The sequence below is a fragment of the Columba livia genome, chromosome 1 (genome assembly GCF_036013475.1).
Source record: "Columba livia isolate bColLiv1 breed racing homer chromosome 1, bColLiv1.pat.W.v2, whole genome shotgun sequence".
Taxonomy (NCBI): Eukaryota; Metazoa; Chordata; class Aves; order Columbiformes; family Columbidae; genus Columba; species Columba livia.
In genome coordinates this window covers 182,974,633-182,991,632 of record NC_088602.1, presented here as the reverse complement: position 1 = coordinate 182,991,632, position 17,000 = coordinate 182,974,633, and the positions used below count along the sequence as shown (strand labels likewise).

Below are 17,000 nucleotides of genomic sequence, written 5' to 3'. Positions count from 1 at the left end.
GACCACAAAGCAGATGGGGAATATATTTGCAAAGCCATAGGGTGTGTATTCAGTGCAAGACTACGGAAGTTATTACGAAAGTACAGGAAAGGAATCCTTTATAGTTGGCTCTCTGGCTAATGAAGAATATGTTGCATGCTGTTGTGAGGAACAGTTCATTAATTGTAGTAATTTGGAACTTCAGGAGAAGTAAAGACAAGTGGTAAAGTGTTAGAATGGCAGTTACTAACTCACAGAGGTGGAGAATGGAGAACAGTGTGTAAAGAACTGTATTTCTGTGTAGACCCAAATGACCCAGCTCTCTTTCTGTCCTGCCTTTATGTGCTACTTACATGTAATCACAAAATCGCAGAATGGTTGAGGTTGGAAGAGGAACTCTAGAAGTCATCTGATCTAACCCCCCTAATGTAGTTGTCTAGGACCATGTCCAGATGGCTTTTAAATGTCTCCAAGGATAGAGACTCCACAACCTCCTTGGATAAGCTCTGCCAGTGCTCAGATGCCCTCACAGTAAATAAATAGTTTCCTGATACTTGGAAGGAACCTCCTGTGCTTCAGTTTGTGCCCATTGCCTCTGGCTTTGTCACTGGGCACCACTGAAAAGAGCCTGGTTCCATCCTTTTTGCATCCTCCCTTCAGGTATTTATATAAATCAATAAGATCTTCTCTGAGCCTTCTACTCTCCAGGGTAAACAGTCCCAGCTCTCTCAGCCTTTCCCTTCAGTCCCTTAATCATCTTCACAGCCTTTTCTGGACTCTCTCTGCTATGTTCATGCCTGTTTGTACTGGGGAGGCCAGCGTGGGACACAGTACTCCAGGTGTAGTGTAACCAATGTGAGTACAGGGGAGAAGGATCACCATTCTCAGCCTTTTGGCAAAAATTTGTCTAATGCAGCTTGGGATACCATTGACCTGCTTTGCCACAAGGGCACATTGCTGGCTCATGTTCCATTTGGTGTCCACCAGGATCCCCAGGTCCTTTTCTGCCAAGCTGCTTTCCAGGTGCGTGGGACTGTTCCCCCCAGCCAGGTGTAGAACTTTGCATTTCTCCTGGTTGAACCTCAGATTTCTGTCAACCCATTTCTCCAGCCTGTTGAGATCCCTCTGGATGGCAGCCCAAATCTCTGGTGTATCAGGAACTTCTCTCAGCTTTGTGTCATCAGCAAACTTGCTGAGAGTCCACTGGGCCCCATCATCCAGATCATTAATGAAGGCATTAAATGGGACTGGAGCCACTATTGACCCCTGAGGTACACTGCTAGGTACTGGCCTCCAACTGGATTTTGTGCCACTGATCATTACCATCTGGGTCCAGATATTCAGGCAGTTTTCAAGCTACCTTGCTGTCTGTGCATTGAGCCCGTACATCAACAGCTTCTCTGGGAGGATTTATGGGAGACAATGTCAAAGGCCTTACTGAGGTCCAGATAGACACTGTCCACTTCTCTCATCTACCAGGCCAGTCATTTCATTGTAGAAGTTTATCAACTTGGTCAAGAAATTTTGGTTGAGAAACACTTGCTAACTAATTTCAACTTCTTTAAGATTCTTTTCATATCAGGATTATCAAGCATGTGTTTCATGCTAGAAATGTTATTTTGGGCTGATTTTGTTGTGTACAGTATGTGTGTGTTCTTCCTTTCCATGTCCTTTCCAGGCTCTTGATTCTTTATTTCATTCTAAAGTTAAAGCAGAGAATGAATTAAGTTTGGTAATGGTTGGTAGGGCACTTTAAAACTAAATTTGGAAATAATTTTAAATGGTGCAATGTATTTCAGATACAAAAGCTGGACTGAGTGATAGAATGAGTTTTTATCTACGCGCATACATGCACACACATAAGTTGATGTTCAGATTTTTTGCTCCTGTATGTAGAATATATGATTGTTCAATATTTAATATTTGTGTTTCTGAATGCCATGGAAATTAAGAGACTTGATTAATAAATAACTCTGCATAAAGAGAGGGGTTTGTTTCTACCATTATCTATGAGAATGAATATCATTCTCAGGAAAAAAGTGTGTGTTTTCCAGTTGTCTAAGGATATATTTTAACTGCGTCTCAGACTAAGTTACCTGATTTCAATAGCATAGGATTGCTGGGAGGAGTGAATGCTGACTAGAGAGGCAGAGTTCAGACTAGACTTTATTTTAGTTTTTCAGCAACATAGAATTTTTGTGAAGAAAAAATGTGTGTATCTGAAAGTGTGCTCAGTACAATGCTATATTAGCTACTATACTCAATCTAAGTGCTCCATATAATTTTTAATCTATCATTAGGTGACAGTCTACTCTGACTTTTCCCCTGAAATACTAGTTTTTTAAATTTGTGTAACCTTTATTAATGCTGTTTCTTGGAATTTAGTACTCGGATACTTCACATTATCCATGGATGATTCTGTGGATGCTTTTTGTCTGGAAGTAGTCTTGAATCCTGACTTTCTGCATACAGATGTGCCTGCTACGCAGGGCAGGGATTTGAGCTAAAGGAGCTTGCAGGGTTTCTGGTAAGAGCGAGCAATCCATGGGAACCAGAAGCAATGAACTAGTTCAGGGTTACCTTTCCTTTATAATATTTCCACAAAAGCATAATCTGCATTTCCACTGGATCACTGCACAGGGTGGCTCAGTGTTACTTTCAATTTCCTGTGCAGTGTGCACAAAAATATCTCATGTTGCACAGTATTAAAACTGTACCACAGCAAATTACACAAAATCAATGCATATATAACTATACCTCATAGATGCAGGAGAGATGAAACGTTTTGGCTTTTCTGCCTAGCAGACTCTTATTTTAAGAGTCATCTGTTTTGGATCAGTCACTTTTTACTCTCTTTTGTCCCTCCTTAGGAAAAGGTAAACCAAAACCAGCCTGGTTTTATTTACTTCCTATTCATTCAGTAGGTAGTCCTTACTTTAGCAGGGGGGTTGAAACACCTCAAATGAAATGTAAAGGCCACTTTGGCAAGAGAGCAGTCACTGCTCTATTAACAATCCTTTACACATTTGGAACAAAAATACCTCTTTAGATGAGTAGCATGGTATGTACATTTGTGAATGTGGTTGCTAATTTTTTATTTATTTATGTCATCCTTTATATTTTTATATATATATATGTACACAATAAATAAGCAGGCTTAATTGTTTCATTATTAGTTTTGTTTAAGACAAAGCACATGATAATTTGCCCTTATGGACAAGAATGTATTTGATGTGATTGTAATTGGAAATAAATACAGGGTTATAAAGAGTAGCTTAAAAGAGAAGCCTGAAATTCCAGAAACTTTGAAAGGTTCCCTTCAGAAAACATGCCTCATTTTTTCCAGTTATTCATGTGAGCAGAAAGATTCCTACGTGCAGGAATATAGTCAGGACATATATAGTCAGTCAGCCTTTTCTTGGCATGAGTAGTGAAGCAGTAAAAGTCATAGGGCTTCTCTGCTTGGATCCTAGATGAGGAGAAATTCTGGAGTAGGAGTCATCAGAGGAGATTAACAAAAAAGTTATTTCTTGGTCCCAGTAAGTCTGGAAATGTGAAGGACGTGCCTCAAGTGAATAATACTTTTTCCTTGAGAATTCTGACTTGAACTGCCTGCTCTGGAGTTCCTCCACATCAGAGGTAAGAACACTAAAGTGCTGGCCCACTCGGTGTGCCCTATTAATTGCATTTCCATTTGTTGTTTTACAAAACAAGAGAGTTTTGAAAATAAAGTAAATGACATGCTTACTGTAACTACTAGCTGGATCCATAAAGTATTCAACATGCACTAATCGAACATTGGAACTTGAGCCTCATAGGTACTCCATGAATATTCTGGCTAGTTACCTTACAGGAGGAAGATATTTATTTATTTATTTATTTATCTATTTATCTATCTATCTATCTATCTATATATATATATATCTGACTCTGGTTTTGGCCTGAAAACTCATGTTCTCGATTTAGAAACTCTTCACAGGAACATACCATGACCAATGAGAAACTTCAAAATCAGTAAGCTGGTATCTTACAAATATTTTTGTAGCTCTGTCCTTATTCTCCCTGGTACCTATAAATATTTGAATTTTTTTCATCTTTCAGATATCAATAGCAAAATTGTATTTTATTTAGTCATCACAAATAATTATTTTTTTTTGTTGCTTAGTTTTAAATCCTTTTCAACAGTATAAGCAGATATGATTTATGTAGTGGGAAGAATGTGTATGAAAGAATGTTTGGCACAGCTGCGTCCTCAAACGTTTTGGCCTTATAGTAGTAATAAATGTATTTTCTGCAGATTTATATTGCCCTTCGTTGCCAGGTGATCAAAAGGGTTTGTCCTGGCTTTAAGAGGCTCTAGATGTTTTAATAATACTTTTTAATAATCGTTCATTTAATCTGACTTTGTGCAGTGCCGTGTAATTTGCTGTCATTAATGAGACATTTTTGATTAATTGCTCTTTAAATACTGGCCGTTCTTGAATAGCAAGAGAATAACATTTTGCTTCAGGGTAGTGTTCCAAGTATTTTTTGCAGAGTTGGCATTTCAACAAGCCCATTTGCATTGGCCTGACTGCCCAGACTGGCCTGTTCAGCATTTGTACAGGAGCTGCTGCATGTGAATTTGCAGCAAAATAACCACGTTTGTGGATAAGTAAAATGAAGTAGATATGGTAGGAATGAGTTTCTAAAAAAACGCACAATTGTAGTTTAGCAAGAAAATTCTTTCGAAATGTTTTGATTTTATATTTTATGGGAAGACAGAGCCTGGTTTTAATCATGTCTTTCAAATGCCCTCAAATCAACAAGTACAGATATGGTATTCCCAGGTGTTGAGAGTATGTTAGAAATCAGTTGTATTTCATAATGTAGCTCAGTTTCTCTCACAAAAACCCACATTCAGTGAAACAAACGTACCTACCTATCTACTGTTTAAAAGATTCTTTCTCAAACATGATGTACTTGCCGTTGTTGGAGTAAGGGTTGTGCTAGCTTGTGTAGATCCTTGCTCTGATCTTGTGTACACAGATGCTTTTTTTAAAGCAAACTAACCAACCCAAGCAAGAGGAACCTGTGGTATCCGTTAAGTCTCTCGTGTGCTTTAACAAATAACCCTCTTCGTTCATATTGTAAAAACTGGAAAGCAACAGGAGAAATAATTGGTTTTGATTGCCATGATGAAAGCGCTGCAAGGGGTGTGACCTGTCTTGTATCTGGTGGAGCTTAGATGGTTATGTTCAGAAAGGAATGTGGTATTAGAATACGGATATGTGCACCAGAAATGGCATGTTTCTGACAGATTTAGGTAATGAATGACATATATTCAACACTAGTGGTTTTCTGGTGGCTTTACAGATCATCTAATGGAGAAAACGGTGCAGTCACACTTACTGCTGCCACAAGGTTTGGGCACTAAAGGAGACAGACTTGCTCTTTGCAAACCCCTAAATGGTGTTGAATAAATAGGAGCCCAGGTGGTGTTGGAGGGAGGGGATTTTCTTAAATGCTTTTGTTTCCCTTCATTTTTTACACAATTCCACTTGCTCTCTTCAAGTTCAATTTCTATCTTTGGAGAGAGATACAGCAAATCGGCTTGTATCCGTGCTGTTACTTCAGTCAATGACTAGGATAATAATCAAGACTGTAATTCAGCTTAACGTATCTGTAGGTCTGTGCACTGATAATGCTGTGCTGCAAAATGTTGATCTGTGGTGGCAGAGTAAGCTCACTATTACTGAGAGCTCCAGCTTCTGGTGCTTGTTGTTTCTTTAGCTGTAAATGCCTGCTGATACAATCCAGCCTGCTGTCTTTTGAAACCATATTGTCATATTTTGGCTCTTGTGGTACCTCATGAAAAAGAAGTTAAAATTAATGTTTCCTAAGTAACTTGTTATTCTTTCCGAGAAATGTGTAACACTGCTTCTCAGTTAAAATGAAGATGCAAATATCCAAAACAATGTAAGATATGTTCATAAAAATTGGGCTCCAAAGTATAAAGCCTGTATCAGAAAATGTTTTTCTTCTCCATCCTCCATGTTGTCAACATGGTGAGGAGACAGGAGGATAAGCTTCAGTATAACATCATAATATCGTTCTGTTTGATTTATTTTTGTCAGTGTTAATGCTTTGATCTTTATCTGAAATTGACTGCAATCTATTTTTATAGTACTATCTTCCTTTTTTTCCTCCCCCTTTGCTCATTGCTATTTTATTTTACAGTTAGAAATTTAGGTATGGTTTTCATAAGTGCCTAACAGAGTTAAAATACAGGGGCTGACTTACTGTGGAACAGCTTGTACTGCTAAGTCATATTTTTCTCTGATTAAGAATGTATTTTTAAGGCTTTATTATTTAATTAACATATGACATGTTGTAGTACGTTTCTCTACATTTCACCACTAGGTATGAGGGTAATATTTTGCATCTGAACTTGGTTTTATGAAGTCAATGAGCCTTTAGCTGTAAATGAAGTCAATTCAGATTCAAGTTCTTAATGAACGTCCATTAATGGAGTTCTGGAATGTGATACACTTGAGCTGTGTTCTCTTATTGTTTCTCATTATTTGCTTTAGAAATTACTGTAACTTATATTTAGGTAGAGAGAATTTATAAAGATGTCTGAAAGTGAAGCTAGACTGAGAACTATTTGATGATATAGCTTTAGCACAAGAATATGCCATGTGGTATAAATCTGTCTGGTTCTTTTTTGATAGTGTGTTTATAAATCATAGAACAAGCAATCTGTCTAGACTGGTAACATGTGACTGGTAACATTTTCCTGCTAATACTAAGGAAATAGGGGTCACTTATGAAAATAGAACAGTTTGTGGCCATGTTTCTTTTAAATGTGTGCGTTAAGCCTGCAGATTTGGAACACATTGTTACTTCGCTAATACATAGGAAGTTACAGTACAAAAATCCCTTGTTGACCTTCTTAAATTAATCTCTCCAGCATTAGTTATTTCCTTATTTTCAGTAGGAAGACAGCAGAGTTTAAATGTGTAGAGCATGTTTAAGTGGTGAGATTTGTGCTCATAAAAAATTCATCGCAGTCTGAACTAGAATCAAATAATCTTAATACAAAGGAAAGGTATTTCTGCTTTGGGGTACCGCTGTGTGTATTTGCCATATGTACGTATGTGTAACTGACTGCTGAGAAGATTGCTGTGCAGTGAGATACTAGCCCTGGAGTTTTTGCTGCTCTTTGAAGCCAAGCTTTCAGATCTTGGGGATTCTGTCTCTGTTTTGCTTTAGGAAGGCTGTTTGCTTTCCTCAAGCATTTTCTAACCTGTTTGTCTCTATAGAAATCTTTGAAATGCTGTATAAATGCACATGCTCTCTGTACTTAGAAATAACACTGCCATTTTTTCTCATAATCTTGCAAGTCTGTTGGTAATGTTGGAAGATAACTGTTTTAATCTAAGCCGTAACTGGTGCTGTGATATGTTTCAAGCAAAAAAAAAAAAAGTACCAAAGCACTGCAAAAGGATTAATATTTTTTTTATTATTTATTGTTTTCAGTTTGCCTTTTTCATTGCTACTGCATCCTATGCTTCAGTCAAACAAAATTTCAAATTCAAATGAGGAAATCAGATCTGCATAACCATTACATGTCTGCTGCAATCGGTGCATTTCTTTGTGGCATGACAGGAGTCCTTGGCTTTTAATTGTGTTGTGAATCATAATCTCATGGTCTGTGAGTGTAAGCAGAGCTTGAAATTTTCATATCATAGTGGATAGGGAGTAGGAAGCTTTCAAAAGATATGCCTTTGTTTCTGCAGAATGTAAGCTTCTATAAATACAGAATACACTCGCAGTTAAATTCAGTATTTGCAGTTCATAAGTAAACTGTGAAGATAGGTTATCCACAGCAAGCCAGTTTCTTGTTGGTTCAAAGAAAGATACCATTTGACATGTCTAGTGGTTGCTTCAAAGACAAAAGATGCAGTGAAATGATGATGTATTATTTTTAAATAGTTCTACAGACTGAGGATAAAGTGGTGAAATTCAGAATCGCCTTTTATTGGCCAAATTTGTATTGATGCACCCCAAAGCATTGCATGCTTCAGTGCACAGGAGCTGTATTGTTACTGCTGGAACAGAGTCTTTTTCTCTTTATTCAGTTTTGCATGGTGCCCAACATAGTGGAGTCCTAAAGCTTTAGCTGCTTTGGTAATATAAATAATCATTCTTGCTTGATGTACAATAACTTGGTGTGAGACAAAGCTCTGCACTTTTTTTTTTTTTACTGTATTTTCCAGTATTGCAAATGAGCTAAATCGAAATGAAAGGGCAGAATTATTTTGAAAACCATTTTTAAATCAACAGCAAAATATCAGCTTGTTTCTCTGTAAAAATATACTCACATAAACAGTCTTTAAAACTCCATTTTAAAGTTTCCATGGAGACCTAAGCTGCAGAAGTTGACTGTATCATAAAACATGAATGTTCCTCAGAAAATAGCTTTTTCATGCACTTTGAGGTATTTGAGTTCAACTCTACTATTCTTAGGTTCTGCCTTTTATGCCATCTGATAAAGAAGCTGCATAGCTAAGGATTGGACTAATGTTTTCAAAGAATAACAGTGAAAAAGTCCGAGTGTTTGTATGTTCAGCCTGGATAGCTGGCACATAAAAAAGAATAAAGTATTTGCCAGATGAAGCTCTTAAGAAATGTGCTCTTGAGTGTAACAGTGTTCTGGGCACCATCAACAAGAACATAGCCAGTTGCTTAAGGGAAGCGATTATCCCCTTCTGCTCAGTGTTGGTTAGACCATGCCAGCTTTCGGTCCTCCAGTACAAGATCAGTATTACTGAACTGAAGTGAGTTCAGCAGAAGGCCTCACGTTGTTTGTGGACTGGAGCTCTTGCCCTGGGAGGTCTGGCTGAGGCTTTGGGGGGAGAAGAAGCTGTTTTGAGGAGAGCTAAGTCACCTGCCTGTACCTACAAAAGGATCGATGGTGTATGGTGGGATAACGAGAGACAAGGGATATAAATTGGAACAAGAGAAGGTCCCTCTGGACATACGGAAAAAAATGAGGACATTTAGTGAAAAGGATTTTCCAGAGTGGCTGCATGGTCTCCATAACATGAAGGTTTTCAAGATCTGAATGGCTAAAGCTCTGAGCAAGCTAATCTGCCCTGCGGCTGACCCTGCTTTGGGCAGGAGGTTGGATTTAGAGGCCTTTTCAGGTCCCTTTCAATGAGAATGATTCTGTGAATCGTTCTGTGATCAATCCAGATTTTCTACAAGGCAAATGCTGCTGTAATAAAGATTGAATTAGTCTTTATTGAATTGGACCTTATCCAGCATACTCCTAGTGATTTTCCAGTGGTATTTTGAAAAGCTTTGGATGGTGTAGAGCAGAGCTAAACCATGTTTAGCCTCAGGGATAAGCAGAAGAGAAAAACCTAGTTGCACTTTGGCAATTTTGTTTCTGATTTGGGCATAAAAGAGCATCCAGACTCAAATGGCCAGCTGGCTGGGGGTGAAAGGGTGGAAAGAGACATATATAACAGTTGCAAATTCTTTTCTTTTCCCATCTTCCACATTATCTCCCTGCAGAAATATGATGATTACCCCTTGTCCTATCGTTACATTTCCTGTGAGGCTGTATCTTGGAGAAAATTATCCAAAGCATGGGCAGTTCCTTTTTTCATAGACTTAACATGCCTGAATGGCTTAGTTTGCTCAGAGATTAGATGAGACCCATAATGGACCTACTGTCAAATAGGACTGTTTCAAAAAGCAATTTTGCTTTCAATGTGGTCTTATAACCTCTTCTATTCTCAAACAAGAACTCTCTGCGTCTGCTTACTAGCTGTATTAGTACTTATATCAGCTGAAGCACTTAACACCCCACAGTAGGTGGCAAAACAGAATTCCAAAAATGAAGTTTGCTGTGCTGGAACTTCCAGGACTCTTATAAGAATGCTGAAATTGGTGTACTCTAGTGAGAGATTTTGATAAAGTTAAGTAGGAAAAATGTCCCTTAAGATCACCTGCCTATCCATGAACAATAATGTTGATTGAATACAAGCATGGCAATGTTGACATTTGTTTAGCAAGAATAAATACCAAAATGAGACACATCTAATTTCAGTTCTGGGATAAATGGATTTTATTGCTTGCACCTCTCTTTGTAGCAGGATATTCAAAATCATTCTTCTAAATGACAACCACTCTTCTATTTTGTATTGAGCTTTCAGTAATTTTTTAGATGATTAAGTAAATCAACACCCTTCACTAGTCTCCTTTTTTCTTTTTTATTGATACAGTTGAGACTTTTAGAAATAAATTGTTTAATTCTTTTATATCTTGAGGAAGGTTACATCTAGAAATAAGATCAAAATGCAATATATTTTGCTGCAATGTTGTTCAACATATCTGTCATATTTGTTTTCTTACAGTGAAAGATTTTTTTTAAGACTGAATAGAAATGGTTTGCCAAAATGTCCAGAAAAGCCTGAAAGACACTGTTCTCTCTTTGTGGTGAGTTCTTCCTAATCTTAATCTTTGTTGGAAAATAGAAGTTGAATTACATTATTATTCTGTGGTTCACTTGGAACTGCTCTCTTAAGTTTTTACATTGCTATGAACATCAATTTAAAAGGCTGGTTAAAGTGTGTTGCTAGAACACTCAAGCTGAATGTTTTCTGGTGATAAGTGGACACTCTCCTCAACTTTCACGTGGGTGTATGTGCCAGTGTTTCCCCTTGCAACAAGGACCAGTTAATTTTCCTCCTTGTGCATTTTACACCCAAAAGATTGTTTATGTAGCACGCTCTGTACTTTCAGAATATTAGGAATTGCACAAATGCTTTGCTGTGGTTTAAGGCATGCAGCGAGTGTCCTCCCACTGATTTTATTGCATTACAGCATATTGTAACCCATGATATTTTAGAACAGTTGGTTTGAGTGCATCACCACCAATTTAAAGTGTTAAAGGCATAATTTGTCAGTATTCTATTAATGAACTCACTGTTCCTTTATCACTGTCACTAGACATTGAAAGAAGTGTGTAAAGATCTCTTTGAATGTCACATTTTAAGCAGGAGTCAGAAATAATGAGGTTCTGATCTCACACAGGATTTGGGTAGCAGTGAACTCAGGAAGGACATCTATATCACTGTGCACATTATCCGAATAGGTAGGTGTAATCATCTGTGAGTAGATAACTTGCATTTGTTACACTTGTTAACATTGTTGTTATATGACAGTAAACAAAAGAAAACTGCTTGGGGTTAGCTTTGGGATTTGTTAGATTAGCTAGGCCTCTGAATAATTTTTTTGAAAAGAAAATGCCTGGGTTTTGATGGAAAAATTGCTTTGGATATCTCAGCATTGTTTTGTTTTATTTTTCAAGTGTACTGCTGAGTTTAGATGCAGGACATTTTGTTACTATAATAAAGCAAAATAAAAGTGTAAAATATGAACTGTCTTAAGATGATGGAGTTGTCATTGGAAAGTCCATTCTTGTCCCAAAGAGAATAATTTCAAGCACCTTTTGTTCATAGAAAAACTTACCTGGAAATTTAATGTACCTAATTGGTAAATCTGAAATTGTTCAGATTAATTGTTTTCTCCTTGAACCCTTTAAAAGGAGGAGATGGAAGCAAGTTGAGCAAGTCTTATAATAATTTTGATCCACAATGCTATAAGCAGATACCAAATCCTTTAGAACAAAGTGGAAGAGAAGAAAAGTGGACGTTTGTGTTAGGTGTTTATTTTAAGAAGTTATCCTCTGGATTGTACTGATGTAAAACAACAATCTTCAGGTCTGTTTCTGTTGTCTTATAGATATTGTTTTCTCTGTAAAGTGCCTCTATAGTTGTATCAGTGCAGTACTAAATATAACTTTTCTTCCTATTTTTGAAAGGTATTTTGGTTTGAAATGTAGTGGCTCTAACTTGTGCTAAGTTCAGAAACAACTTGTTACAAAGTAAACACTATTTTACAGCTTTGAGGAATAATTTTTCCTTGCATTTTCATGCTGTTTCAGTGTTTCAACAGAATATCAAAATATTGTGGTTTGGTTTTATTGGCAAGGATTGGGGAAAAGTATGGTAAACTCTGTAATGCAAGTATATTTGGGAAGAATGAATGCTTTAAAGAAGAATAAGGAGTAGAATTTTTCCTACTGTATAGTTTTCAAATAGATTTTCAGTCAAGTTTATAAATGAACGCAATATTAAAAAGTTAAAATAAGATTTATATGCTGCGAGGTGTGAAAATGAACAATTACTTTTCTAGCTGCTGTGATGCATAGCAATATTTGGAGGAGGCAGCGACTGTAACCATAGACTTCTCTTGTCAGACGTTAAGACTTGGTGGGAAAGGTACATAGCTGCCAGTGCACAATTGAATGAAATGGTGAGAAAGAGGGCAGTTTCGAATGCCAGGAGCACAGCTATAAGATGGATCAATTGTATTTGTATGAAAAAGAAAGGACTAGGAAAAATATTCTGTTTCAAATCTGTTTTCCTAGGATGCCATCTTTCTTTCCTTATGATAAATTGTTCTTCTGCCCTTTGTCATCTTTCCTTCCTGTGTTTCATCTCTACCTGATTTTTCTGCAGCTGGTTGATTATCCCCTTGCTAGCCAGTTGCCTGTTTGGAAGCACCAGTTGATTACTGAATTGGAAAGGCTCAGTCACAACATCTCTTGTATAAACCTTGAGTGGCAACAACCACAGTGTGAGAATTCTTATTGGACAGCAAATGTTGAACACTCCACTGTGCCTGACCTCTAAACTTAATCTGGTGATGTCATGAGTGTACTATTGCTTCTATCAGAAAATGATGTTTGAGTGGAATTCATAAGAAGAGGAGCAGAACCTCTGCTCTGAGACCTTTCAAGATCACCACATATGTAGTGGACTTGTTATCCTAACGTAGGATCAAGATGGACCAGATTTGCGATGAATATACTTGACATCATCTACTCAAACCTGTCACCATACTAAGCTGGATTCCTCTCTGCCTCTCTTGTGTGGTTTTATGAGAGACAGTTCCCTGGATTATGTATCAAATATGTGTGGTTTTTTTCTTTTTGGCAGGACGGATGGGAGCTGGAGAAAAGAAAAATGCCTGCAACGTACAATATAGACGGCCCTTTGGCTGTGCAGTCCTCAGTATTGCAGATTTGCTGGCAGGAGATTCTAAAGATGACCTCGTTTTAAAAGTATACATGTAAGGAATGCTTTTTTCTTAATTTTTATAAGTATCTTATAGTCAGTTTGCAACAGAAGCAGTGGTGTTAAATGCAGTGTGAGTAAACAGCTGTAGCTTGTTATGTTCAGAAAAGTGTAGTAGCTCTTGTAATTTTAGTTGTAATTTTTTTTTTTTTTGGTCACAGTTTGGAAATTTTGGCTAATTCTACAGACATGTTTATAAAGTGGGATAATCTGAAAGATAAAGGTTGCATCATTTTAGATCTCTGTGTATTTTCCACATCCTTATAAGAGCTTGCTCTCTTTTCATGCCTGCATAAAGTGCTTTTAAGACTTGTTGAAATGCTCTGTACTGTCTAGGCAGACAGTGGAAGTACTTCATAACTACAGAAAAAAGCAGGCAGACTATCTTTTTGTGAAATAAAGCAATTCTATAATGGGAATAGCAAAAATGTAAAAGGCAGTTAGTGCTGGAGAATGAAAAATGGAAAATAGATTTTAAAATGACTGATTGATAATATAGTAGATTTTGGCTGATGGTAATTGGAAGAAAGTTCAATTTTCTAGTTGTAGCAACACAGTGCATGTAATTTCCTGCTGATCTTTGACTTTATAGTAAGAATGTTTTTGTGGAGTGGTCAGTTCTAACTACGTAAACCTGGGACACATTGTTGTGCACATGAGGAAATTCTGCCCCTCCCAGGATTAGCTCTCAAATCTTAAAGACATAGAAATCTTTCAGGCAGCATTTTTCCTCTCCTCTTACCCTTCTGTGCTGAATTAGAGTTGCTGGAATCAGTGCTGCAGAAAAGCAGTTTAGTGTGACAGTGGACACGTGAGCTGGCTCTTACTTAGACTCCCAGGTCACTAAAGTACGTGTTTGCTGTTGCTTAACAAATTGTTAGATTTGTCTGCCTGTTATGTTTTTTTCAATCTTGCCTACTTTTTTTTTTTAATAACAAAAACAATGGAAGAAGAAATATCACTCAAAACCAGATTTGATGCTAAGACTAACTCCAGTCTAAACCATGAAAAACAAACCTTAGAACAATGGTCAGTTTTTCCTTATGGAAAAGCAGCTCTTTGAATGTAATTTGCTCTTTCACTGACTACCTCTTGAAGACCACATCCCGTTTTAAATAACTTTGAAGTGTACAGCACAGATTTTTCTGTCTGCTAAGACTGTTTCTGAGTCCTGTGTCTCCTCTTGAGTGTCACAAGATAGATTTCTGTGTGGCTTAGTGCTGAAGGGTCGATCTATACAAATGACAAACTTGGTCACGGCTGAGTTCCTGGGCATAATTGCTCATATCTTTCTCCCACCCTTGGCATGTGAAGCAGGTGTTTCCATGATGCTTTTCTCAAGTGGTAAGAGCACTCTCAGCCTTTCCATTGAGACAGGCAGTTTCATGGGGCTTTACCAGCTTCTAGTGTGTTATAAGTTTCATGAACAAGATGATTTGTATAGAGATATGTGGTGAAGCTGCTTTGAAAAGCTTGCGTTCTTGTTTCAGCATTAAGATAGTTATCATTTTTCTAGGTGCAACACAGAGAGTGATTGGTATCAGATCCATGAAAATATCATTAAAAAGCTGAATGCACGTTACAACTTGACAGGCTCTAATGCAGGTGAGTAAGTTGTCACATTTCTCTTTGCATTCTTAGTGTTTTCTTAATTTGAAAATGAAGTGGTTCTATTTCAGAAGGACTAACGTCTATGAAAATATTTTTTCACATAGATTTTGTTTTCACATGCACTTTTAAGAAAAAAAAAGTCACAGACTTTTCTTCAAGGAACTATGTAATGCAAACTTTTATTCTGTGCTGAGGAGCTACCATTTGCTGTGGATTTCTGTTCTCATGTTGGAGCTGATCAAATTATTGATCTCTGTTGCCTGACATTTCTACTTCACATTTTCATTAGGGATATAGAATTTGCCGTTGACATCGTATATTAAACTTCAGTTAATAAATGAACTGGGAGCTGCCAGGGTGCTGTGCATCCCTCTTGGTAGCTCTGTGTTCCAGCTGAGCAGGAGGCAGAGTTGATATTTAAGAACTTACCAATAGGCCTTATGTCACTGTAACTGCCATAAAAACAAATTCAGGGGTGAGTCTTAAGAAATGGGAGACAACTGACCTTTGTTATTGTGAGATGGTGGTTTGACCCATAGGAGATGTGGAATTTGCTTTTTTGTTTGTCTTTTAATACCTACTTGTTAACTTTTTCTGAATGCTCTCATCCAGGGGCACAGTCAAACTTGAAATGAAATCTGAAATGGAAGCTTCCAAGTCTATTGTCCTTGTACTCAGATATCGTTTTGTCCCTGTGAAATGTTAATTAGTTGAAACAGATCTATAGAAAAATGTCATATGAACTCATTTTCCAGATTGTACTATAATTGTAATCCCTTTCATGTAGTAGACTTCATGCTTCTTTAACTTGATTTCAAGCATGATGATTATGTTGAAAATGTATGTTAAACAGTCTTCAGTGGATCACCAGGAAGCAAATAAAAGCTCTTGTTATTTATCAAGAATGAAGTTATAAATATAACCAGTTCTAATCCTATTATTTTCACATATAGAATGTGACCACATATATACATATATTTAAGGTTTAGAATGTCATACATCTTATTGGGCAATAGATACAGAAATCATCTTGTGAAAATACAAGAGCACATTACTGAGTCAGTATAATGTTTGGCTTCTTAAATATGTTAAACATTAATGAAGAACAACATTCCTCTGGTCATTCTGACTGTCCACACAATGCCTGCTTACACTGTGATACATCACTTACCCTGTTTCATTCTCATGAAATAAGAGTTCACAGTTAAATACTCAGTTGTCCTAGGAGACACTAGATAAATTTGAATACTCTTAATTATGCAAATATTCAACATGAAAGACATGTGGGACCTTTTCTTTTTGAGGTTACAGGGGCTGGAAACTAAAGCTCAGAAATTGAAGATCAGTTAGATTTTGAAAACTGTTGTCGGGGGAGGGAAGCGAAGACAAAAGGGCAGCACAGAATTCTGGTAGCACATGTGGAGGTTGGAGAGGGAAGGAGGAAGCAAGCTGTAATGCCACTTTGAGTACTGACCAACTGAAAAATAAACTATGAAAGGCTGTTTACATTGCACATGTGAAATTTGGTCTTCCCTGATTGCTTAACAGCTTGAAAAGCCACTTGCAAGGCTTCAGGAACATGTTCAGATACTTCTGCTGACACCTCATGGAAAATATTGTTGTTACACTAGTTTTTATTTTTCCTTTGCTGTCTTTTTCTGTAATAGTATTGAATGTCTGGTTCTGAAGCCTTATTAGCCTTGTCTGCCACCTTATAGTTGTCAAAAAATGAGAAAATCTTGCATTACAGGAGACATGGGTCTTTTCTCTCTCTTAAGATCTGTTGTAAGTGTGAGCCAAATGTAGGAAAACTTGAATTTTTGGTTTACATAGTACTTGCCCTTTTCACATAATGTTAAAAAGAGCTAAAAAAGGAAACACAGTAAACAAGTAACAGCAAATATTCTTCCAACTATTGTCTGTCCTTTAGGCTTGTTCTCTCTTCACATTCTGTCCTATGCAGTTTCTTTCAGCTCACAGGGTTTTCACACAAAGTCTTTAGTTTCCACAGATTATCTCCCACTTATGAAATAGTCTATCAGATAATCTCTAATATTCTTCAGGAAAACAAAACCAAACCAAAACCAACCAAACAACAGCAACAACAGAAATAAACTAAACAAACCAACCAACCAAACCTCTTCAAGTTTTCTGGAGAAAACTGAAAAGGAACTCAAAATGCACTTTCAGTGTCTTGCATGTAAAACATGTTTC

At 37.1% G+C, this 17,000-nt stretch overlaps 1 protein-coding gene across 6 annotated transcripts in view; it reads left to right on the top strand.

The window, feature by feature from the left end:
- The window catches only part of DOCK4 (dedicator of cytokinesis 4), a 237,762-nt gene that overhangs the window by 101,770 nt on the left and 118,992 nt on the right, over nucleotides 1-17,000 (top strand). For 5 of the 6 annotated variants that reach the window (XM_065048727.1, XM_065048725.1, XM_065048726.1 and 2 more), the window contains exons 9-12: nucleotides 10,389-10,470; nucleotides 11,068-11,128; nucleotides 13,038-13,170; nucleotides 14,692-14,780. In XM_065048727.1, the coding sequence (XP_064904799.1) occupies nucleotides 10,389-10,470; nucleotides 11,068-11,128; nucleotides 13,038-13,170; nucleotides 14,692-14,780 (365 nt within the window). Of the gene's footprint in view, nucleotides 1-3,573; nucleotides 3,619-10,388; nucleotides 10,471-11,067; nucleotides 11,129-13,037; nucleotides 13,171-14,691; nucleotides 14,781-17,000 lie in introns of those variants that run through there. The other variant, XM_065048729.1, reaches the window with a different exon arrangement.